Source organism: Lagopus muta, chromosome 26, assembly GCF_023343835.1.
Source record: "Lagopus muta isolate bLagMut1 chromosome 26, bLagMut1 primary, whole genome shotgun sequence".
Taxonomy (NCBI): Eukaryota; Metazoa; Chordata; class Aves; order Galliformes; family Phasianidae; genus Lagopus; species Lagopus muta.
In genome coordinates, this window is record NC_064458.1 from 3,472,129 (window position 1) to 3,495,495 (window position 23,367).

General features: G+C 51.4%; 3 protein-coding genes across 6 annotated transcripts; 2 read left to right on the forward strand and 1 right to left on the reverse strand.

Moving 5' to 3' along the window:
• The first annotated feature begins 218 nt into the window (after positions 1–218).
• Positions 219–14,185, forward strand: LOC125685039 (scaffold attachment factor B1-like). Its single transcript, XM_048927767.1, has 21 exons — positions 219–530; positions 1,163–1,250; positions 1,549–1,613; positions 1,699–1,905; positions 3,009–3,068; positions 3,707–3,734; positions 4,632–5,130; positions 5,562–5,611; positions 7,900–8,000; positions 9,277–9,426; positions 9,519–9,595; positions 9,791–9,930; positions 10,452–10,543; positions 10,922–11,028; positions 11,384–11,677; positions 11,952–12,089; positions 12,564–12,606; positions 12,997–13,118; positions 13,330–13,442; positions 13,525–13,576; positions 13,824–14,185. Exons 1-21 carry the CDS (start codon positions 342–344, stop codon positions 13,951–13,953), a joined length of 2,745 nt encoding a protein of 914 aa, XP_048783724.1. The 5' UTR covers positions 219–341; the 3' UTR covers positions 13,954–14,185.
• A 523-nt stretch (positions 14,186–14,708) lies between these two features.
• MICOS13 (mitochondrial contact site and cristae organizing system subunit 13) lies at positions 14,709–17,242 on the reverse strand. The gene is made up of 4 exons (XM_048927791.1): positions 17,122–17,242; positions 16,282–16,438; positions 15,599–15,650; positions 14,709–14,909 (listed from the first exon to the last, which is right to left on the reverse strand). Exons 1-4 carry the CDS (start codon positions 17,148–17,150, stop codon positions 14,812–14,814), a joined length of 336 nt encoding a protein of 111 aa, XP_048783748.1. The 5' UTR covers positions 17,151–17,242; the 3' UTR covers positions 14,709–14,811.
• HSD11B1L (hydroxysteroid 11-beta dehydrogenase 1 like) lies at positions 17,211–23,333 on the forward strand. Of its 4 annotated transcripts, none has more exons than XM_048927782.1 (8): positions 17,211–17,301; positions 17,909–18,036; positions 18,892–19,022; positions 20,174–20,285; positions 20,417–20,508; positions 21,458–21,551; positions 21,690–21,855; positions 21,926–23,333. In XM_048927782.1, the coding sequence occupies exons 1-8, from the start codon at positions 17,252–17,254 to the stop codon at positions 22,119–22,121; spliced, it is 969 nt and encodes a 322-aa protein (XP_048783739.1). In that variant the 5' UTR covers positions 17,211–17,251; the 3' UTR covers positions 22,122–23,333. The 4 variants fall into 4 exon arrangements, with proteins under 4 accessions (XP_048783739.1, XP_048783738.1, XP_048783741.1 ...); XM_048927781.1 differs by lacking the exon at positions 17,211–17,301 and adding an exon at positions 17,308–17,772; XM_048927784.1 differs by lacking the exon at positions 17,211–17,301 and adding an exon at positions 17,308–17,492.
• Positions 23,334–23,367: the final 34 nt, after the last annotated feature.

Here is a 23,367-nt window from a genome sequence, read left to right on the forward strand (position 1 = left end):
CCACGCAGCCGCAGTGCCTCCCGGAGCGCAGGCGCATGCGCAGACGTTGGCGAGCTGCCCTCAGGCGCGCACGGAGCGCACCGCTGCGCTTCGCATCTCCCTCAGGCTCCGCCTTCCCCCTCCCTCCGCCATTCGTCGCCCTTCTCGCCGAGTTTGCGCGGAGTAGGCCTTTTTTTTTTTTTTTTGCTTTTTTTTTTTTTTCCCTTTTTTTTTTTTTCCCCTTTCCCTCAGCGCGTCTCGGCTTCCCCACCATTTTGTGCCGCGATCACAAGGTTAGCTGTGGGAGCGCGCCGTAACCTCCCTCGCGTTCGGGCTCGCAACGGGACCTCGAAGGGGCCTTAATGGCGGAGAGTCAATCAGCGGCCGGGCTGGGGGAGCTGACATCCCCCGGAGGGGCCGCAGCGCTCGGCTCGGAACCCGAAACCCGGCGGCTGAGCGAGCTGCGGGTCATCGATCTGCGGGCAGAGCTGAAGCGCCGTAACCTGGACACGGGCGGCAACAAGAGCGTGCTGATGGAGCGGCTGAGGAAGGTGAGCGAGGCGCCAACCGGGGGGGGAAACGGGGAGGGGGGGGGGAAGGGGGGCGGGGGAGCCTCATCCGGGTCCTTTGTCCCACGGCCCAGGGCCGTTGGCGCATGCGCGGTTGGCGCGGCGCCGCATTGAGGGCAGCGCGGGGCGGGGGCCGGGCCGTCCCCGTTCTCCCGTCCGCTCCGTCGGCGCGATTCCCTTTCCGTGCTCGGCTTCCCTCCGCGCGCCCTTCGTTCGGTTCTTCCATCTCTCCTGCGTGGCTCTCAGCAGGCTTGGTCGGCTGCGGATCTCGAGTCCTTTGTGGCTTCTCACAAACGCGGCCCCGTTCGTTGCAGGGGAGGTGTGCTTGATGGCCGTTACCTTCCAGCTCGATCAGTTCTACGATCGGAACACGGGGATCGTTAAGTCCAACCCCGGGGTCCACACAGCACCACCCGAAACCCAAACCCAATCTGTGCTGTAAAGCTTTGCGTATAAAGCTATGCGGATCTGCACCCCTGGATTGCATCTCAGTGCGTCTGCGGAGCTGTTTCATAGCACAGTTTGTCTCTGATGGGGCTGCGTGAGCTGGGAGCCCCATCTGACAAAGCGCACGTTGTAGCAGTACAACAGGGCTGCATTGCTGTCTCCCTCAGGCTATTGAGGACGAAGGAGGAGATCCGGATGAAATTCCCATGGCTTCAGAACTGACCAACAAGAGGCTGTCAAAAAGAATGAGCAAAGGTACAGGGTGCAAATACAGCGTCTTCATTTTGGTGCTTTTTTATGGAAAATAGTAAAACTATTTCAACACCGGTATGACACCCAGGTGTTCTGTTTGCATGTCTTGGAACCTTGTTTGTGCTCGTGCCGTGGATTTGTGTTGACTGTGTTGTATTCTCATCTTCAGCTAAATCCAGATAGGGCTTCTGAATCAGGATCTTAACGATTATTAATTGAAACAGCATTGCTTAGATAAGTTGGCAAAGAGTAGCTACGTTATGAAATATAGTTAATATAGCTTCATTTATATTATTTGTAGGAAGAAAATCAGAAGAGGAAGGGTTGGAAGACAATGGGCTGGAAGAAAACTCCAGAGATGGGCAGGTAGGTGAAAGCATGATTGCAGTTTCCAAGTACCTGTGTCATTAAAATGACAGTAAACACATGTCTGCCCTTTTCCTTTATTTAGGAGGATATTGAAGCAAGCCTGGATACCTTACAAGACATCGACATGATGGATATTAGTGTGTTAGATGAGGCTGAAATAGACAACAGCAGTGCTGTGGACTGTGGAGAAGACTATAGTCCTGATAACATTCTGGATTCACTGTCTGATAATAAAGACAATGTTGATGCTGAAATGAAAGAACTCCCAGATCAGCTAACAGAAAATGAGGTAAGTAGAGGTCCTTGCAAATGTAACAAGTGTTTGGGAGGCTTTTCTTTGGTGTAATGCAATATAGGATGTGTGTAGAACATGGATTCTGGTTCACATTAGCAGCTCTTGTGTCCTACCAGAGGTATAAAGGCTGACAGCAGCACGTTTACCACCTGCTTTGCTGTGCAGTGACATCTCTGGGCTGAAAGCAGTTGTTGGTTTCGCTGTTCCCTGTTGCCATTGATGCTTGCTAGAGTGTGTGTGCATTAATGGATGCATGCACACAGATGTGCACCCACCCATCTAAATAACTGCATATGCGAAGGAAGAAATTCATTTTCAACTTATAATTTAGAACTCTTTTCTGCAGAAATGATGTTGTGAAGAAATTATGTTGTGTAGGTTATTAAAATCCTTATGGATCAGGGATTGCCCTTGCCTGGCAGTGCCAAACTTTTGATGTAGCTTAGAGAGCAAGTTGGGGTATCTCCTATACAGACTGCAGCTGCTGAATGGACGCAGTGGTTGTGTGCTATGGTTACTGCCCACACAAAATGCACTCTTTCCTCGTGTATTTGCTTTAGGCTTCTCATGTCTGTCTCAGCTTTTTGCCATGTGAGAAACAAGGTGATTGCAGAAACACCCATTAACCTGAAAGGCCAGTTGGCTTTCTTTCAATTGGAGCTGTTGAGAATCATAACCAGTGAGGTTTTGGTTGAGGCTTCAATCCAATAGAGCTCCAGCAGCTCTTAGGAGTGGAGATGGGGGGGAGTTTTGTCATTGGCAAAGTGGAGACTTAAATCAACTTCACTTGAAGGTAGAAGGTAAAGAAATAAAGAAATGGAAACAAAAAAAAAAAGGTGGGAAAATGGAGAATTTCTAAATCAAAGCATCTTTAAAGCATACTTTAATCTCAGTGATGAAAGGTTACTGGAAAGAGTGCTCTCCTGCTCGTATTTAATGCTGAAGAACATTTCTCTCTTGCTCTTCTTGGGTTGTGCTCAGAAGCAGTAATATTGGAAAATGCTGCTGATGTTGGTGCTCAGGATGTGGTGCTGTTGCTCTGGGCTGTGCACTCCTTGCTGTGTAGGAGTACTCTAATTGCTTTTTTACTCTTCTAGGAAGATTATGATGAAATTGAAAACAATGTAGATTCCTCTTCTGATTTAATTGAAATGAAGGTAAATTGAAAACGTAACTCGCAGATATTTTTTAAATGCTGTTCACTCTGTGTTTGTACCATTGGCCGTAGTGTGAGCTGTGACAGAACCACGGGCTGAGTGCTCTCACACAATCCACTCTGTCAAGTCAGGATGCCCCGAGTTGTTTCCTTGTTGTTTTCTTCTCTTCCCTCTTGGCCAAATTCAGGAGACTTCCTCCCCTTTTGCTCTGGCACTGCAAGGGAAGCAGGCCTTCAGAAAGGCAGACTGAAAGCACTGTGATGGCTGTTCTTACTTAGGAAAAACGAGATTTGCTTGAAAAGTTTCACAGCTGATTTATTTTCCTTGCCCCTGCTGATGATACCCAGCAGCAGCCAGGTTTCGTTTTCACTCTGTGGTACCCAGAGGAACCTTTTTGCCCCCTTTTCTCTAATATTCCCAGTTACGAGGCGAATAGGGGCTGAAATTCGGGCTTTAATTAGTCAAAAAAAGTTATGTAGATTATTAATTTCCAATGGATGGTGAAAAGCAGTGCTAAGAGCAGCAGGTGCATTGGCATGCGCTTACATCTCATGGGGGGGGGGGGGAGGGATTGCAGTGATGCTGTGTAACAAAGTACACTGCATAAAATCCTTATTCTGTGTTTATTTCCCAAACAGAAAATGGAGAAACTACACTTGGAGCCAGGTACTGTTAAAGAAAAGCATATTCCTGTCTTTTCAACTAATGCTTTTTAAACCATTAACTGTTTAAAACAAACAAACAAACATAGAGTTTGCGTTATTCTTATGATGGACAACCCAGATCGTGCAGGGTCATAGAGATTGGAAACCCAATCATATCCCCAGATCTGTCAAGTGATGCTTGTCATCTCTGAAATATTTTCAGTGATATGAAATGGTTTAAAAACCTGTTAAGCTACATAGATGGATGTAGAGAAGGTAATGACAGTTTAAGAGCTAAGCAATCTGCCTCTAAACAGATCTTGTGATATCGCACACACCTTAACTCCTTAGCGAGTAGGGAGCAGTGACAGCAGTAAAAAGACATTGTAGGGCATTAGAATGTAAAGCTTAGTTACTGGATACAGAAGAAAGAAGAGAGTTTCTTCATGGAAATTTCATACAGATACTTTTCACTTTGTGGACTGCAAACACACTCATGCACCATCAGAAGAAGCCCAGGTTTCATGTTGGACTGTCTGCTAAAAGAATGTCACAGAGATTTAAAAATTGAACCCTCAGTGCTTTGCTATGTTCAGTTAAGCGTCTTGGACTGTGGAAGCTAACTAGAGAAGAAACAGCTGAACGATTTCGTGAAGAATATCAAGGATGAGCCAGAAGGTTTTGTTAAATCTGTGGGGGATTTTTCTTCCCTGTTAACGTGTGAGGGCTGATGCAGTAGTGTGTCAGAGTGCAGGGAGCGTAGGACTTGTAACACTGGGTACACTAGGGTTTTCCAATCTCTGTGTAGCTTAGCCTTCTCTTGGTGTTAGTGTGGCAGCCATGCCAGTTCCACGTTTGTGATTGCTGTATTTCCCTGGTGATTAAACCTTGTGCCATTCTATTCCTGTTAAATCCGTAGAAAATGAGAAAATACTCGACATTTTGGGGGAAACTTGTAAATCTGAGCTCCTTAACGAAGAAACCTCCGAAGCGGAGCAGCCACATGCACAGGAAGCAAGTAACGTGGTGCCAGGCAAGAGGCTGGCAGAGGAAGAGGACGCTCTTGCTGCCGCTCAGTCGGAGGAAGATGCTTTAGATTTGGACAGCAAATCGGCACAAGCTATGGCAAGGAAGGAGGCAAAGCGTTTAGTTGTAGCGAAAGGGGAGACAAGTGAACAGACAATAGAGGAAGAGAAGCTGGACTCTGACTCTGTAGGAGTAGAGAGCGTAAGCGATCAGAGTAGCAAGCGCTGCCAAGGCCTGGAAGCCTCTAGTGGGGAAACAGCGGAGAGAGGCGCAGGTGCGGAAGGCAAGGATAGCAAAGAAGATGCCAAGAAAGCAGAAGACAAAGCTAATTCAGAGGAATCCCCCGCTACTAAAGAGTCCTCAGCCAGTGAGGGCGGTGATCAGAAAAAGAGGTTTGTTTTTTCTCCGTTATAGACCAGATGCTATCTTTTGTCACGGGTCGTTAAGTGCTGCCGATAAGCCGTGTCCTTCAATTGGCCACCGCGCCTCTGAAATTGTAGCCTATTGCTAAAGAATCGGTTTGATTTCTCCTTGTGCAGAATTGTCGTTGTTTGGTTAAGCGCAGAGGGTTTGATTTCTTTCCTTCCTCAACCTTCAAAGGTTGTTTTCTTAAATTACTCTGATTTGTAAACTTCTTCCTAATATAATTCTGTTTAAGAATCTGACTCCCCTTATTTCATGTCAGATTACTTAAATCAAGTATGTAAAGGTGTATTTTTGTTTGCAACGTATTTTCTGGTAGGTATTTAATTTTAGCTTTTTAAATAACTGATCAGTAGTCATTATTCTCTCTGACTTGAGTAACGTGTTGTTTTGTCTTTAGCCCTGTGGAGGAGGACAGAGATACAAAGCTAATCTCAAAAGATGAGAAGGGTATGTATCCTTAAACAACGAACCTTGGCATTTATGTCAGTGAAGCTCCTTTTTGTTGGATGGGGCCTTTTGTTGTGAAAGCTTTCAAGTCTCTGCCGTTCTTAAATTTCATTATTTTCTTGTTTTCCTGGATTTTTAAAGATGCAGCTATTCCAAAACGTTCTTCTCTTTGATACATTTCGCAAGGCTTCGCGTTGTGCCCCTTCTGTTTGTGTCTTGATCTCCAAAGGTAGGCGCTGATCTGTGACAAACATGTCCTTCATGGCTCTGATACCAGCAGCTGTTAGTGAGTCCAAAGCCTTTTGTGATTGCTTTCCTTGTGGTTCTTTACACCATCTCCTGTTACGTGGAAATGACACACAGTCTTGTATTCACGTACTGAAGCATCACAAATGCTCCAAGTTTCATGTCTTCCAGTTGGATCGATGGCTCTTACATCTTCATCTGCTCAGATCCTGTTTCCAGTGCCAATATGCATGATCAGCAGGACGGGCATTTCTAGATGAGCAGTGCCACAGGAGGCCTTGCCTGCTCCTTCTTCTCATTGTGCTTCTTCCTTTTAATGCACGTTCTGCTGAGCCTTTACTTCTCTTTCCTCTTTTCTGTTCTCTTACCACTCCAAGGCAGAAAGCTCAGAACTGCCTTGCGTGCAGCAGAGAGTTCAAAGCAGTGAGTGCTGAAGTCCCAGCAGTTCTGTAATTGGCAAGAAGTTCGTTAGGAGATCTGTCTGCTGATTGGAAAGGAAGGATTTGCACGGCTTTAGGTTTTGCAGCACAGACTGAACTCGTCATCAGCTGCTTCCACCCAGATTCTGGGTTATGCCTGTCTGTGCCAGCGACCAGACCTCACCATTAGCTCCATCCACATCTGTTCACCTTTCATCCGTATTTTTACTCTTATTTCAGGACATTTAAAGGACTGTTTAACAGGTTCTATTATTTACACAGAGTCTGCAGCACATTTTGGGCCGTGTCATCTTTCTTCTAAGAGATTGTTACAAATCCCTGCCTACTTTCACACAAACTTGTACAAATGTGACAGCATTCCCTGCAGAGCTCGTGTTTGCAGCAGGAAGGTGGCAGCTCTCACATGAAGAAGTAAGAAAGAGAAAGATACCTGAGTAAGGAGAGCATTTCAGATTGCCTTTGAAAGATGCATCTCCCCATTGATGACAGTTCTGAGAAATTCCTTCCATCACCAGAAAGGTGTTTTAGAAGCAGATGGATGTAGGGAGACCTGCTGCACTCCAGTCTCAGAAGCCTGTGGGACTGAATGCTGTGAAGAGCAATACAGAGCTCCTAAAGAGATTTCAGAGGAGGCTGGGATAGTGTCCTGGTGTGAGCTCCATGCAAACAGGCAACCATCAGAACTTGCATAAATCAGACTGTTTCAAAAAGGGATAAAGGTTATTCCCTGTTTGTTTGGTTTTTCTCTAGCACAGTTACCAGTAACAGAAGTTCAACCAGGAATCAGTGAGATTACAGAGGAGCTGGCCAGGCTTGCTGGTTGCTCCTTAGAGAGATGAGCACAACACAATCACTCAGCAATAACAGATGTTTGCAGGGAGACATCATCTCTCCCTGTCAGAGATAACATCTGTGAGCATTTAGCTTGAACCTTTCTTAATCTCTGGACCACGAGTTCTCAGACTTGACAATGATGCAACCACTTAGCAAACCAGTTCAGATGTCAAACTGGTGGGTGTTCTGTAGTTCCTGCATAGCTGAATGCTGACCCTTTTCTGACTGCAGTAACTGAGGTTGTAGCTCAACTGTTCACACCCTGAACATGAGCGACATGCAGGCAGGCACTTAGGAAGATATGTTCTTGTTTTTATGGTGAATGTTTTTCCTTGAGGTGCAGTTAATCTGCATCCAGTTCTGATTCCTTAGGAATCAAGGAGACAAGGGCAAGACTTGAACACCTGTGGGTGCTGACTCGGTTCCCACAGCCCTCGCAGGTCTTCAGTCTTTTCCTGTAAGTTCCAACTTGCTGGGGTGGATCCAGACACGTTCTGCAGGGCCACAGTTACTTCATCTCTGCAGTTTCTGCCTTGAGGAACGATGGAGGGAACAGCATCCCTCTGTTGCACGTGCCAGAGCTTGTTGCTCCATCTTAGGAGAGTTTGGACTCCTCGTTGCCTTCAGGAATACGAGTTGTTGGGAGGTGACGTTTATGCTTTGCTTTGTGATTTGAAAAATGGGATGTGTGGAACTGTTCTTTTTTAAATATGGGAATGGTAGAACTAATCAGGATTCGGGCTGTGGTTTGTTTGTGTTCCTAATTAGGTCGCACTGCTGGCGGTTCTGGGAGAAACTTCTGGGTGAGTGGACTTGCTTCCACCACCAGAGCTACAGACTTAAAGAATCTGTTTAGCAAATATGGGAAGGTAAGGCTGGTTTGTTTGTTTATATTCCCCTCAGCATAAACTGTAAGACTTGGTGTGCTGAAAATGTCGGTGGGATTGCAGAGGGAAGAAAAACCTGCGTGAGTTCATGGCAAATGGCTGCACTTTTATTTTATCTCTTCCAAACAAAAACAAAATTCCTTTTTCAGTCCTTATATAAACAGACAGCGACTGCTTACATACCCCTCTGTGTCCTGTGATGGTGCCTTTACTCATTGGAACCCACAGTAAGCAGTGAATGCTGCTTATTAAATGTGTTCCTGGGACAAAGTAGGGTAATGCAGTATTTGATAATGTTGTTTATGGGGCGTACGTGAGGAATTCCTCAGTACCTGAAGGTTTTCCTTTGTCTGAAGTGGATAACTGCTTTAAAATGGGCTCACTTGGGCACTGTTGTTTTCTACTGCATTTGTTATGAATTCACTCCATCTCAGCTGCAAAATGGGAAGAACTGGTTGCACAGAACACTGCTGTCAGAGCTGATGGCATTTCTTGCACGGAGCTGATTCCTAAGGATTTCTCTCAGGCCTCTGAAGCCCATTTAAAGATGTCTTTCTCAGCAGGTTGTAGTTAGAGAAATCTCTGCTGGTAATGCCTTACTGAAGGTTTAACTGAGAAAACATTGCAGAGTGTGAGCTGTGACCTGCCAGTAAGCACTGCAATGGGTTCAGTGTCACAGCATCGGGTTTGATGGTCAGAAGAGTAACAGAAGCTTCTTTCCCCATGTCAGTTAAAAAAAACAATGCTGCCTTTCCATTTATTTGTTCAGAATTCCAGCTGGTGAGCAGGAATGCACTGATCATAGAGATACACAACAGGTTCAACGTGTAAGGAGAAAATAAGCTCACCTCACGTTTGCAGCTGCCACAGCGCCGCGTGGCCATGTAAATCAAATTACCTCATTTGCTACTGGTGGAGGTTGAAGCTCCCAAGCAGTCGGTGCCCATCTGCTAAATGAATCAAGAGCTCAGAAGTACGTTCCGTGCTCAGCTCTGCTTTAATGCGATGCCTCTGTGCACACACCAGGTGCCATTCATAAAGCAAGCGTTCTAAGCAGGCTTTTTCAAGTTGTTTGTGGGGAAACTCCTCTTTCCTAAGCAGAGCTACGGATGTCACTCTGTCATCTCTGTGCTGACATGACATCATTATGAGCAGCAGCAGTGTGCCCTGGCCTGCAGCAGGGATGCTGTGAGTGCTCCTTGCTGGTAGGGCTGTGCCCTCATTGCTGTGAGTGTAACACGTGTTTTCTTTGGGAAAGGTGGTCGGTGCAAAGGTGGTCACCAATGCCCGCAGCCCCGGCGCGCGCTGCTACGGCTTCGTCACCATGTCTACAGCTGAGGAAGCCACAAAGTGCATTACTCACCTGCACAAAACGGAGCTGCACGGGAAGATCATTTCTGTGGAAAAAGTGAGTATTGAGCCTCTAAGATTTGTCGCCGCCATCGAGTTGTGCGCGTAATTGAAACCACGATCTCAGCTGATGTGCAAAATAAATTTCAGGCAAAAAATGAACCTGCTGGGAAGAAACCGACTGAAAAAAAGGAGAACGAGTCGAAGAAAGAAACAGCCAGCGAGAGGTACTGCCTTCAGCATCCCCTGCCCTGAGGTTCTGTGTGTTGATTTGTCAGGAGAAACTGTTAAACAGAACTTTAATGACAAACATGCAGAAAGTGAAAGTGTGTGTTTGTAACTACCTCATCTCAGCCAATCAAAACTCTGTTAGTTCTCTCTTCCTGAATATCAATCTGATGTATATCAACATCTGCCTGTAGGCCTAGCAGTAGTAAAAGGGATGAGAAATGTGACCAGAAAGACGACTCCAAAAAGACTGAAGACAGAGATGAAAAAGAAAGGAAAGAGAAGGATGAACAGAAGTCTGCTTCATCGGATCAGCCTAAATCTTCCAAGTCAGGTAACATGGCTGTTCTTCATTTCACAGTCAGTCTCTCATAGGATCATAGAATTCTAGAATGGCCTTGGTTGCAAAGCAGCACAATGCTCATCAGTTCCAACCCCTGCTGTGTGCAGGTCACCAACCAGCAGCCCAGGCTGCCCAGAGCCACATCCAGCCTGGCCTTGAATGCCTGCAGGGATGGGGCATCCACAGCCTCCTTGGGCAACCTGTGCCAGTGCTTCACCACCCTCTGGGTAGAAAACTTCCTCCTAACATCCAACCCAAACCTCCCCTGTCTCAGTTTAAAGCCATTCCCCTTGTCCTGTCACTGTCCAAGAGTGAATAGCCTTGGGGGAGCACTGACATTGTGTCAGCCTTAATGCTGACTCTTGGGATAGTGAAGAAATGCATTTTGAGCAGGGGTTTAAAGACCCGTTTCACACTGTAGAGGAGGTGACTGTGAACAGTGATGAGCTGCACGTGTTGTGTAGTGCTGTTATTTCTTACACCTCTTTCTGCTCAACCTCTGATTTGTACAGGGAGTAAAGGAACAGAGAGAACGGTGGTAATGGACAAATCCAAAGGAGAGCCTGTTATCAGTGTGAAAACATCAACTACATCAAAAGACAGAGTGAGTCTGCTTGGGATGCATGGTACATGGGTTTTCCTTAGAAACAGAGCAGGAATCCCACTAAGTTGCACGTGCCCTATGCTTGTCCTGCTGATCAGTCTAATTGGGGTTTCTATAATGCAGATTTAGCTCTTAATTAGTCAAATATTTTTCATATTGCTGATAACATATTCAGCAGTGAAATCTTGCCAGACTCAATGTGGGAAGGGAAGGTCTTCTGTTATTATGCTGTGGGTCTGCAATGTTTAAAAAAGAAAAAGCAACAGCAAAATGTGGGGGCAGAGCTTTGAGATGTGTGCGAATGGAAGCAGAGCGCTGCGCAGCGCTGGGCCTTCTGTAAAAGCACTCTGCTGAGTTTCTGTCCTGTGTCAAATGCAGAGTGTTAAGAGCCAGGACCGCAAATCGGAGAGCAGGGAGAGGCAAGGCATCGTGCCCTTCGACAAGATCAAGGCTCAGAGGAAGATGAGGGAGGCCGAGCAGCGCCGGTAAGAGCAGCAGTTTTCAGCTTGGCTGAAATCCTTTTTCTTCCTAGGAGCGGTGCAGTCTTCTTTTAATGAAAATGACCAAGGGGGAAAATATGTGTTTGATACTTTATTTGAGTAGAAGCAATGAGCTTTGAGGCATTTGGATTCAACTTCTGTCTGTATCGGATTATTTCCCCCCGCGGGTGGTGCGCTGGGAGCAGTGAAGTCACAGTACATACATTGCTGTGATATAACTGAGGAGCTCAACAGATCTGCAGTCACTGTGGTTTTATGTTTTTAATATATATATATTTTTTTCCTTTTTAACTTCCTTTGTTGAAATACAAACCTGTAACCTTTCATCCTCCTAAAACAGCACCCGTGAGCGTCGGGAGAGGCAGCAGCACCTGCAGACCATCCGGGAGCGCGAGGAAAGGGAGAGGCTGGAGATCGCTCGGGAGAGACTGGAAATTGAAAGGCAGCGGCTGGAGCGAGAGCGGATGGAGAGAGAGAGACTGGAGAGAGAGAGGATGCACATAGAGCACGAAAGGAGGAGGGAACAGGACCGCATCCAGCGGGAAAGGGAGGAGCTGCGGCGGCAGCACGAGCAGCTGCGCTACGAGCAGGAACGCCGCTCTGCCATGAGAAGGCCGTATGATATTGATGGCAGGTAAAGGCACTGAGGGACAGGAGGAGGGCGCCGGGCTGCCAGGCTGTGGCTCCGGCCTGCCCTCAGATTGCTGTGTGTGTGTGTCTGCTCGGAGCTGCGCTCGCTGCTTGGCCTGAGCTGACGGTGTGTAAAACCTCAGCCGTGCTCCTGTGTCTGAGTTCTGTTCCTGCTTCTGAGCTTTGTTACACGCGTTTTTGATTTGCACAGCGTGAGGGGAGGGGACAAATATCAAAAGTCACCAACTGGGTTAAAACAAGCATGTTCTCTCTGTCAGGAGGGACGATCCGTACTGGCCTGAAGCGAAGCGGATGGCGATGAACGATCGCTACCATTCTGACTTCGGCCGCCAGGACCGCTTCCACGACTTCGACCACAGGGATCGCGGCCGGTACCAGGACCACTCACTGGACAGGTGGGTGTCAGCTGTGCTGTGCTGTGCTGTCTGAAATCAGAGGCATGCAGTGTCACATTTTGCTGCCTTTTCTTTACTGGGTGTTTCTTCTGCGCTTCCTTCTTTAAGCGTGATTTAGGAGCTGTGAAGATTCTCTCCTGAAACCAAAGAGAAATGTTCTGTGCCACGAGTGAAGCATTTGTTGAGCACCTGCTCAGTGTGCTGGTGCTGCTGTTTGGCAATTTGAAAGCTTCTGAGGAAAAAAACAGCTTTTGAAATAGTATTGTAGCACCTTAATGGAGGATGTGGCTTCATGCTCCTGGGCTAGCTAGGTTTTCCAGGAATCTCAGGTGTTGTGGCTTCCCTGTGTTCCTACCCCATTTGTAGGCAATGCTGGCAGCACATGGAAACAGGATTTTCTATCTGTGATGTGTAGATACTGTTAAAACTGCAGTGTTTTCCAACCACAGTTTGATTTTAATTGTCTGCCTGTAGGAGAGATGGATCGAGGACAATGATGGGAGATCGCGACGGACAAGTGAGTTGCTTTTTATAGACCTGTAGAACTATCTCAACTCTACAACCTGGTTTGCTGTAGTTTCAGATTAGGATGATAGTGCTAGAAGTATCTATCAGTGACAGGATTGCCTTGCTTTTGACTTGCTATAGAACTCAGGTACACAGCAAACAAAAAAGCACGTCAGAGAGGTGGGTGATGAAAGGTCGTTCAGAGAGGGCACAAATACCACAAAATGAGCTCTGTAAGGTGGCAGAGCTCAGTGGGTTGGTGTGTTCCTGAGAGGCAGGCAGTGAGAGGCTCTTACTGATGGCTGAGCTGTGGGATTGCGAGAGACAGGATTGGGCAGAGAGGAATATGGTGAAGTTACCAGGAGGGAATAAGGGCTCACAGATGTGCTTGGCCTTGCAGCATTACCCAGACGAGCGCCATGGGGGACCTGAGCGCCATTCCCGGGACTCCAGGGAGAGCTGGGGCAGCTACGGCTCTGACAGGAGGATGAGTGAGAGCAGAGGGATCCCGCCGCCCTCACGGTCAGTGCTCTGAGCTGCGGCACTTCTTGTGCAGCTGCTGAATGTTGTAGATGCGCTTCTTGCCGCGGTTCTTTTCCACAGCCTCCCTCCTCGCTCTCTGCCAGGCGCTCTGCACAAGAGCAGCTCTTCCAGCTCTCTCCTTACAGCAGTGCCTGCTGTCCCGCTGGGTTCTTGCTGTTGTGCAGAAGTGTAACTTGGGCTCTTCCTGCAGAGATGGCCGCGACTGGGGGGAGCACGGGAGGAAATTTGAAGGGCACCAAGAGCGTTCGTGGCAGAGCAGCGTGGATGGAGGGATGATGGGACGGGATCACGAGAGATGGCAAGGTAAGGCTCCTGTGGGGCCTGCTGGGACACAAAGCAAAACGAGCCCCGTGGGTATGAAGGAATCATTTCCACTCTTTTGTAGGTGGAGGTAGAGGGAGACCTGGCCACGTGATGCACCGTGGAGGCATGTCAGGGTAAGGAGCTTAAAAAGAGCAAAGCGTTTCTTCGTCTTCCATTTCCTTTCCTTTCTGGGTGAGTCCCTTGCATTTAAATGAGCCAGAGAAGCATTTGTAGGGGATTGATCAGTTCTGCAGTTTGTTAGTGAAACGTCAAGGGATGACAGAATATTCCTGTGGTTCATAACGTAGCACATCCTTTATTTCAACCCGACTACTGGAGTCACAAGAAAACAAACCCAAACCCATCTGCCTCACTTTGCAGGCGAGGAGGGTTCATGCAAGGCGGGAACCAAAGTCAGATGATGCACGGAGGAGGGATGCAAGGAGAGGGATTTGCTGGCCAGGAAAGAGCAAGCAGACCCAACGACCCCCGGTTCAACCGTCGCTACTGAATGTTTTAATTTTTAATGCTACGTGGCAACTGAAATTGATTTGTCACCCGGGGTTACCGTTCCTTGGAGCTCATGGGTCACTGTAAGTGTAATTTTTTTTAAGCTGCTGCCATATTACGTCACTCAATACAATGTGAACTCATTCGTTTTGTAATGTGTTGTTCATATCTCATTTAAAAATGTTTGTTAATGAAGCATTCCATTTTCCACAAATAAAAAACAGTTTACAGTTGATGGCTTCACTCGTCCCTGGGACACCGATGTGTTTGGCCACAGCTGAAGCACAGAATGTTCTTCCCCAGCTGCAATACCCCAGAGCCTTTGCACTTTCACTAGCAGCACACTGCCATGCCACATTACTTTCAGTCTTAATTAAACACTGCAATCTAATTTTTTTCATGCTGGTGACGATGCTAAGTAAAATTTGGACAAGTGAGGGCGAGGGGTGAAGGATCTTTTTCTCTTCGTTTCACGGTGGGAGCTACGCCTGCTTGGCCCCTGCTACATCAAGGCAGTCCAAAGCTGCTCCAATTCCAAGACCTACATTTCCCCAGCAATCCTTGATGGAGATGAGCAATGGCTCTTAGCTGTGCTTGGGTACCTTTGGCTGTTCTCAAAAATGCAGTCACCACAGGTGCAGACAGAGGTTCTCCCTCAGCACAGAACTGTCGCTCTGCATGCGAGCCACCTACCGCTAGGGAGACACGAAGCAGCGGGTGCAGTTTGTGTGCCAAAAGCAACCCCAGGCAAACAGGAGCTTCCAAAGTCCTTTATTGTAGCCCTCGCTTGGCTGAGCTGCCCTCCAGCAGGACCAGCACAGGACGGACAGAAGCACAGAGCTGCGCCCAGAGGACGGGTTCACTTCACCAGGTCCTTCACGTACTTCCAGCCCTCCGCCGTGTACTCGCAGGCCCTGCTGGGAGCCACAGACAGGGCAGACATCACCGTGTGCACGCCTGCGAGGAAAGAGGAGAGTTATCCCCAGAACAGCATCCCTCGAGGCCAATCTATGGCTACTCAGCACCGTGGATCTCTTCAAAGACAGAGGAAAATGCAGATTACTGTCATGGAGCTCGAGTACAGCCTCATGCTGTCCCAGCAGCACCAGTCAAAGTTCAGATGACCACAACAAACTGCAGCTGGGAGAATTCAATTTCATTTCTGGTTTTGCTGCAGACCCCAGGTGACGTCACAGGAACGGGGGCTGTTTCCCACAGCTCTGTGAAGGTTATTTGCTGCACCATAAGAACTATAAATCCTCATCATATTTATGACATGTTTGGCCTCCAAACATCCCTAACTGTCCAGCAATTATGGGAAAGCTCCTGTGAAAAACCAGAGGGTGAGTTCAGGCACACTCATGTGAGAACAGTTCTGTGGCCACTCTACTTGGATTTCACACCTGAAAATGAAGTGAACTGCCCACAGTCACTGCCTGCTCACGGTGGAACCTGGAGGAACTCTGCTCCCAGATGCAGAGCTCCTCCCACATCATCACTTTTACAGGGCAGTGCTGAGACACAACCAAGATGAGATGATCTTTTGAGTTCCTTTTCAACCCAGGCCGTTCTATGATTCTTTGACAAGCTGATCACTTGTCAAACTCATCAAACCCTTCCCACAGCTACATGAAAAGCAATTTTACCTTTATTCCAGGAATCAGAGGGGGAAAAGTCCAAACTTGGAGCGGGCGGGAGCTGGAAAGAGAAAGAAATCAGCAGTGGGGTGTCAGTGGGACAGGGCTGCCTCACATCTCAAAGGCATTTTGTGCTCCCTTCCCTAAGCCTCAAAGGGCATCAGCCATTGCCCTGAGATCTTGGCTGAGGGCTTGGCTCTTTTCTGCAGCACACAGCAGAAGGGAAGTGCTTCACACTGAGGCGCTGCTGGCAGCTGCGGGTTTGTTATCATAGACTCCAATATGGAAAAGACTCTTTGGCTCCTGAAGATTTTAAACACTTAAAAGGTCTCTCCAGGCAATCTGAATTCAGCCTGACAAACCAGGAGAATCTTGGCCTGAACTTTTAAGCCCAAAGAACAGCCTAGAACTATTACTACACACTGAAATCTCCCCTCAGAGCAACCCAGCAGTCCCCTCCTTGACCTGCCTGGGCTCATTGCCTCTTTCCTTCCAAGACCTGGGAATTCTCCCCACTACGCTCTGAAAGTCATCCTCCTTCTGTTTCAACCCTCCTCAAAGAACCCTCAATGCAAAATTCAGGTTCAACAGCAAAACTGCCAACGTCATTGGAACCTGAACCATCGTCCCAGTGTGTCCTGCTCCTCAGTATCTGCTGCGCTCATCTGTGCACCCTCACCTCCCATCCTCACCTCCCAGCCCATGTAACTTGTCCACTCTCTGACTGCAGGAGGCACAGCTGCCTGAGCCTTTTTTAGGGCTTCAGCACCTTCTGCACCGCTGCCCAGCAGCCCCTGATCGTAGGCCACGTACACAGCAGCTCCGGCCAGGCTTCCTTTGATGACAAACCTGAAGGAACCAAAAGCAGCCACAGTTCAGTTTGCATCAGGAGTGACACCGCATCTCTCTCGGGCAGATAAGAGGCAGAGGGGTCACCGTCCCTGGAGGCGTTTGAGAGCAGATGGCTGCTGCTCTGCGGTCCCTTCCCCTACACCAAACATCCCTCACCTGTCAGAAATCTGCTCGCACTTTGTCTGCTTCTCTGAAAACGGAGAAGCACCGCAACTCTGAGCAGAGAACGGCCGACGCAGAAAAGCAACGGAAGGACTCAGCAGTGGGGACACAGCACAGACCCCGTTGCCCTCAGTGCCGCACCTCCGCGATTCCGAGCTCCTCCAGGGACGGCGACCCCGCCAACGCCTCACCGCCGCAATGCCATCGTTCTCACCGCCCGGATGAATGGGACCCACAGCAGCAGCGACCGAAGCCCGGCCAACACCGGGCTGCCCCAGCACCGCAGCTTTACGGCAGCTGAGCTCACCCGCCCGGAGCCCCGCGCCCCGCTCGCCCCCAGTTCCCACTCGCAGCCGCCCGGAGGGGCCGCACGCTGAGGGCACCGCGCTGGGCCGGCTCTCCCGCCTCGCTCCGCGCCCCGGGCCGAGCGAGGCGAAAGGCAGAACCGCGGAGCGGGCAGCGCCGGGCCCAACTGCAGCTCGGCGGTCCCGGAGGGAGGCGGCGCCCGCAGCACTGACCTGAGCACGGGCAGCAGGCGGGCGGCCATGGCGGCACCAAGGGCAGCGCGAGGGCCCGCGCCGCGAGGGCCGCCGGGAGCGCCTCACGTGACCGGAAGTGAGGGGGTACGCTTCCGTCTCGGCCGTCGCCATGGTGGCAAGGTCACGTGGGCGGGAAGCTGCGCCCGCCGCCATTTGGGGGTGAGGGTCGGGGCTGGGGGGCGGCCTGGCACTCGGCGCGGTGGGCGCGGGGCTGATCTCGGCTCTGATCTCGGCTCTGATCTCGGCTCTGATCTCGGCTCTGATCTCGGCTCTCCCCGCTGTTTCATCGCGCTGCGGTGCCTGCGTCAACCCGGAGCGCCGTTCGCTGTGGTGAACACCTCAGCTGTGAGGTTGATGCTGAGTTAACGAGGCCTTCGTTCGGCGCGGGTCGGGCCGCTTTTCCGCAGGCCGGGAGGGGGGGAGCAGCGCAGCCCCGCCCCGTGCTGTTATTTCCTCCCTTCGGATGCCGTTATCGCGGCTCCCGGCCTTTGGGGCGGTGCTGGTGTTGCTGGCTGTGACGCCTGCAAAGCGGGGATTTCCCAAACCCAAAGGCAGCGGGATCGGGTGGCGCCAATGTGCGCCGTGCCGTCTGGAGGCGGTGCCCGGCTCCCCGCTGCGTACCGGGCAGAGGTTGGCACAGCCTCAGTGGTTGAACCTCCGCTGTGGAATCCCTGCGCTCCCAGCCCGCTTCATCGCGTCCCTTCACAGTTTTCCCACTGCTGACGTCCACATTTGCTTCTGGTTCTTCTCTGTCTCACCTCCACAGCCTGAGCAGCTTTTTGTTCCCCTTCTGCACGGCGTGGAGGAAGATGAAGCCCTTTGGAAAAGTGCTCTGTGCTGCAGGGAGCCTGGCTGTGCTGCTTGCCTTCTTCTGGAGGGACACCTTCCAGCCAGGTATGCTGACCAGGGCTCAGCCCAAACTGGGATGTATGCAGTGTAACAGAACTGCTTGAATTGCCAAACTGTGATTACAGTCCCTTCCCACTCGTGGCTGTACTGGAGCTGATGGCCTCTGCCACTGCCTTTCCCTTTTCATTGCAAGCTTTGGGCTCAGGAACTGTTCCTGTGTGGCTGAGCACAGGAGGGCTGACTGAACTCAAACTGATCCAAGGAAACACAGACATAGAATCCTAGAATGGCCTGGGTTGCAAAGCAGCACAACGCTCATCAGTTCCAACCCCTGCTGTGTGCAGGTCACCAACCAGCAGCCCAGGCTGCCCAGAGCCACATCCAGCCTGGCCTTGAATGCCTGCAGGGCTGGGGCATCCACAGCCTCCTTGGGCAACCTGTGCCAGTGCCTCACCACCCTCTGTGTGAAAAACTTCCTCCTAATATCCAACCTAAACCTCCCCTGCCTCAGTTTAAAACCATTCCCCTTGTCCCATCACCATCCACCCTCACAAACAGCCGTTCCCCTCCCGTTTATAAGCTCCTTTCAAGTACTGGAAGGCCACCATGAGGTCTCCATGGAGCCTTCTCTTTGCCAAGCTAAACAAGCCCGGTTCCCTCAACCTTTCCTCACAGTGCTCCAGCCCTCTGCTCATCTCAGTGCCCTCCTCTGTCCTGTTCCGAGAGCTCTGCATCTTTCTTGTGCTGGGGCCCCCAGGCCTGGACACAGTACTCACAAGAGCTGAGTAGAGGGGGAATGCTGCAGGCCCAGGGCTCTGTTTGTGCTGCACAGCTTCTGTAGAACAAAAAGCTGCTTTGTGGAAGTGATCTGTGCTGTGCTGCGTCTTCTCCCACAAACAGAGCAGCTTTCTGGTGCCCGCGTCCTGCTGACCGGAGCCAGCGCAGGGATTGGGGAGCAGATGGCCTATCACTACGCCACGTTTGGGGCTGAAATTGTTCTGACCGCCAGGAGGGAAGCTGTGCTGCAGGAGGTGAGGGCTGCGTTGGGTGAGGGAGGACGGCGGGGCTTTGGGCTTTGGACGCACGTTGTGTTTTCTCCTTCAGAAGCAGCATTGCACAAAACCAGCCGAGCTGCTTTGTGGTTTCTGTAGAACAACAGAAGACAGCAGCAGCGATGTGTGCTGAGCCCCACGTGCTGGCACTGCTCTGTGCCACCCTTCTCTGCAGTGACCCCGGGTGGGTTACTGTGCTGTCACACAGCAGTGCTGCTGCAGTGCGTGTTTCTCCTACCAGAGGGCACTGCCACGGCACAGCGGGGCTCTGTGCTCCAGAGGGAGCTCGGCCGAAGGGGAAAATGGAGCTGCAGTTGTGCGAGGTGCTTTTCTGAGTCAGTCCTGTTTGTGGCTGCTACAAACACCCCAACCTTTCTGTGCAATGTCTGACTGTCTTGAAGATGTGACTTCTTTATGGGGCGGTGTGTAGAGAATTATAGGGTGGTTTGGGTCGGAAGGAATCTCTGAGATCACCCAGCTCCACCTGCACAGAGGCAGGGACGCCTCCCAGCAGTGCTGGGTGCCCACAGCCCCGTGCAGCCTGCATCCACATCGAGCAGATCTCTGAGACCTCGGGATGAGTGCCCTGCCAGGAGAGCTGTGAGCTGTGAAACGAGGCAGGAGAGCTGGAGCAGTGAGCACAGATCCCGTGGGGACGTCGCCTCACCAGAGAGCCAGCTGTGTGCCAGGCAACCTTCACACAGCCCTCAGTGCAAAACAGCTCTGAGAGCTGAGCGCTGCAGGAGGCCAAAACTTTGGATCAACCACAACAAAAGGCACTGAGTGCAGATGGTTGGAACTCGGGGACCTGTGAGATCTCACTGTGAGTCTGTAACCCGTGTTCTAGAAGCATTCTTCTGAAGGTGGCCTTTTTTTGGATGGGTCTCGATCCTTTTCCAAGCTAGATTGAATCTCTGTCTTGTTAAGAGCCCTCCGTTCAGCCGCTGTGGGCAGGAGTGTTGATGTAAAATGAACTGAATAGGGGCAGATTTACATCGAGGGGCATCTTTGTCCAGAGTTGCTTCTTACTGATGGCAGTGAGGGGGAAGGAGCTCCTTGCAGTGCCCTTATTGCCGTTCCTTCCCCGCACCCCACGCTGTTGAATCACTGGGAGAGCATTGTTTTCCCAGGTGATGGAGAAATGCCTGAGCCTGGGAGCAAAGAAAGCCTTCTATATCCCAGCTGATATGTCTTCCCCTTCTGAGCCTGACAGGGTGCTTCGGTTCGCCATCCAAAAGCTGGGTAAGCAGAACAAGAACGGCGCCATCCCCAAATGTCTTCTTCTGGGGGAGGAAAGGGTGTAAGTGTGTGAGGGGCTGCTGCACTGCGTCCTCAGGGACGGCCGCCCCACTGACTGCTGTCTCTGCCCACAGGAGGGCTGGATTACCTGGTGCTGAACCACATTGGCATTTCCCCTTTCCAGATGTGGGGTGGAGATGTGGAGCACAGCCGCTGGCTCATGGAGGTGAGGATTCCCAGCAGTTCTCATGGAGTGCAGTGATTCTGCTTCCCCTGGGACAACCTGGAGGGGCTCAGAGGCAAATTCAGATCTATGGCAGCAGCTGAGAGCAACCGCTGCGTGTGTTTCAAGTCCAGGGCTTTGGAGACTTCCTGACTCTCCTCAGTGTTCTGCTCACCTGTGTTGCTGTGTGCAGAGGAATGAATGCCCAGGAGCTGACTTCTCTCCTTCCTTCCATCCTCCTTATCTGTCCTCAGTCTAGAGCTGCTGGGCTTGGCCTGCTGTGGGTCCTTGCCCAACGTGTGCTGTGTTTAGGAAGGCCAGCAGGCGAGGAGCAAACATTCCCACCCAGCTACAGCAGGTCCTGTTGCAGAGCACGCTGTGGTGGCTGGCAGTGGTGTTTGCTGTTTGAGCCTCTGCTCGGACACAGGACTTCCCAATAGTGCTGCATTTTGGGACTGTAGAGATGAAGAGCTGTGCTGCTTTGCTCCTAGCTGGGCCACTGGGTGACTGATGGTGGGAAGCGTGCGTTTGCTGCAGGGCAGGGAGCCTGGGGCAGCAGCAAGGAAGTCCCTGCAATTGGCAGAGCAGGGATGCTTCCTTGGTGGTCTGAGCTCAGCCGGGAGCAAAGTGAGGCACTGCTTTGGTCCTTGTGGCTGAGCAGGGGATGCAGAGTGAGACCAGCACACAGAAAATTAGGGACAGCGGCCTCGCTTGCCAGGAAATGTTACTGTGGGGCCTTCAGGTACATTTCCTGACTTCTCCATTGCTGTGCCTGGGATCTGAAGGGCTCGTGGTGCAACATTTGTCCCCATCCATCCTAGCTGAGATGATTCTTTCCTCCTTGCGTTTCCAATTTCACATCCAAGCCGCGCTCCCTGTCGCTTCTGTTCTCTCGGCTTGTGGGTTCCTTTCCAAGCACTCTTTTTCTCCTTGCATGCCCTCCTCCTTCCAGGTGAATTTCTTTAGTTACGTGGCGCTCGCAACAGCAGCTCTGCCCACCCTGGAGAAGAATCACGGCTCGGTGGTGGTGGTTTCTTCCCTCACAGGTCAGTGCGTGTGGCTGAGCTGCAGCTCCTGCACACCACGCCGCTTTCAGCACACACTCGAGCTGTAGCAAGCAGGATGGAGGCGGGCCGGGCTTCTTCCCTGCTGGACGTTTCTTCATTCTCTCTTTTTCCCTCCAGGGAAGATTCCCACTCCTTTCACCACTTCGTACTCAGCCACAAAGTTTGCACTGGACGGATTCTTCAGCTCCCTGCGCCACGAGCTGATGATGCAGGAGAGGAACGTCTCCATCACGCTGTGCATCCTGGGCCTCATCGACACGGCCACGGCGCTGGAAAAGACCCGGTGTGTGTTTTTGTGTTTGTGTGTGCGCGTGTGTCTGAGCGCGGCCTGACGCTCTGCTGGTCTCACGCAGGGGCAAAGTCTTCATCACTGCTTCTCCTGCGCCAGAAGCGGCGCTCGCCATCATTCGCGGTGCTGCCGCCCGCCTGCCGGAGCTCTTCTACCCGTGGTGGCTGCGGCACGTGCACGGCCTCTGGGTGCTGCTCCCCAACCCCCGCGTGCTGCAGAGCTTCTACAACCACAGCGCTTGGAACCACGGCAGCCCCTGACGGCGCGGGGATCCGCGTGCGGTGATCGCCCCCCCATCTTCCTCCAGACCCCGCAGCCGCACCCCTCGCTCCGCCCCACAGGCTCGGTTGTGTCTCGCGTTCTCCGCCCGGGGCCGGGCCTGAAAGGAGCGAAGCCGGCTGCCCTCAGCCGCTGCATCGGGGCGGACCGGCGGCACCGCGCAATGCGGGCACGGCGACGGCGGCGGAAGCGCCCGAGCCGGAAGCTGCCGCTGCGGGATTAAGCCCCGCCCCCCGGGCGGCGGCGGATTAGTTGGCACTCGAGGTGTATGCAAATCTCGCTGTGCTTCGCGCTTTCCTATTGGTTCCTGGTCCACGTTAGCACCGCCCTAGTGACGCGAGGCCCGCCCCGCGCCTTTGATTGGTTAGCAGTAGTATGCTGCGCGTCGCTCCTCCTCTCGTGGGCGGAGCCACTCTGCTGCCGGCTGCCCGTTGGCTGAGCAGCTCTGGGGGGCGGGGCTTCGTGGGGCCGTGGCGCGCCGGTGCGCTCCGGGTGCGCTGTGCGTAAGCGGCGGTTCCGCTCCGATTCCGCTCCGGTTCCCCGAAGCGGTGCTGGCGCTGCAGCCGTCGAACGGCCCCGGGCCGCCCCAACCCCAGGCGGCGCACGCAGGGGGCAGCCGGGTTACTTAGGAAGTAAAACTTTTATTAAATAAACTTAAGATTCTTTGTAGATCAGAGCGAGGGCTGACACTGATGGAGCGGCGTCGGGATCGGCGATGGAAGAAATGCGAACGGTCAAACGGCGGCGGGCCGAACCTCGCCGGGTCCCGCTGTGGCTCCCCCCCCCCCCCACCCCCCCGGTTTGTATTTGTTGGTCCTTTTTCTTTCTTTTTTTTTTTTGTCTTTTTGTTTTTTGTTTTTTGTTCAAAATTAGATTAAGTTTAAATCCATGAAATTATTCGTAGCAGAAATAAAGTACATTATACAAATCACGGACGTCGTCGATGTTAAGTATAAAAATGGTATTTACAATAAGTAAACATGGACTATAGAAACACACACAGACCCCCCCGGCCCCCACCCGGCTCCGCCGCCTCTCCCTGCAACGGGGTGAGCAGGGGGGGCCGCAGCCCCAACCCCGTCCTGCCCCACAGACACAGCGATGCCCTCCGCGCCTCACCCCGCTCTGCCGCGTTCGGCTTTTCCTCCCGGTTTCAGCAGGAAGCAGCAGTTTGTGCCGCCTCAGGGATCGGCCCCGTCAGCACAGCCCCCTCCTTCCCCCCCCTTC

Bases quoted from the DNA above. Each gene is read 5' to 3' on its own strand.
- LOC125685039 (XM_048927767.1), top strand. From the start codon at position 342: ATGGCGGAGAGTCAATCAGCGGCCGGGCTGGGGGAGCTGACATCCCCC. The intron at 1,251-1,548 runs GTACAGGGTGCA...TATTATTTGTAG, and splicing joins GTCAAAAAGAATGAGCAAAG to GAAGAAAATCAGAAGAGGAA. The intron at 9,596-9,790 runs GTACTGCCTTCA...ATCTGCCTGTAG, and splicing joins AAAGAAACAGCCAGCGAGAG to GCCTAGCAGTAGTAAAAGGG.
- MICOS13 (XM_048927791.1), bottom strand. From the start codon at position 17,150: ATGGCCGCCCGCCTGCTGCCCGTGCTCAG. The intron at 15,651-16,281 runs GTGAGGATGGGA...TTCTCTTTCCAG, and splicing joins CAAGTTACATGGGCTGGGAG to CTCCCGCCCGCTCCAAGTTT. The intron at 14,910-15,598 runs GTAAAATTGCTT...CTTTCCTCGCAG, and splicing joins CTCTGATTCCTGGAATAAAG to GCGTGCACACGGTGATGTCT.
- HSD11B1L (XM_048927781.1), top strand. From the start codon at position 17,606: ATGCCGTTATCGCGGCTCCCGGCCTTTGGGGCGGTGCTGGTGTTGCTG. The intron at 20,509-21,457 runs GTGAGGATTCCC...TCCTCCTTCCAG, and splicing joins ACAGCCGCTGGCTCATGGAG to GTGAATTTCTTTAGTTACGT. The intron at 21,552-21,689 runs GTCAGTGCGTGT...TTTTCCCTCCAG, and splicing joins GGTGGTTTCTTCCCTCACAG to GGAAGATTCCCACTCCTTTC.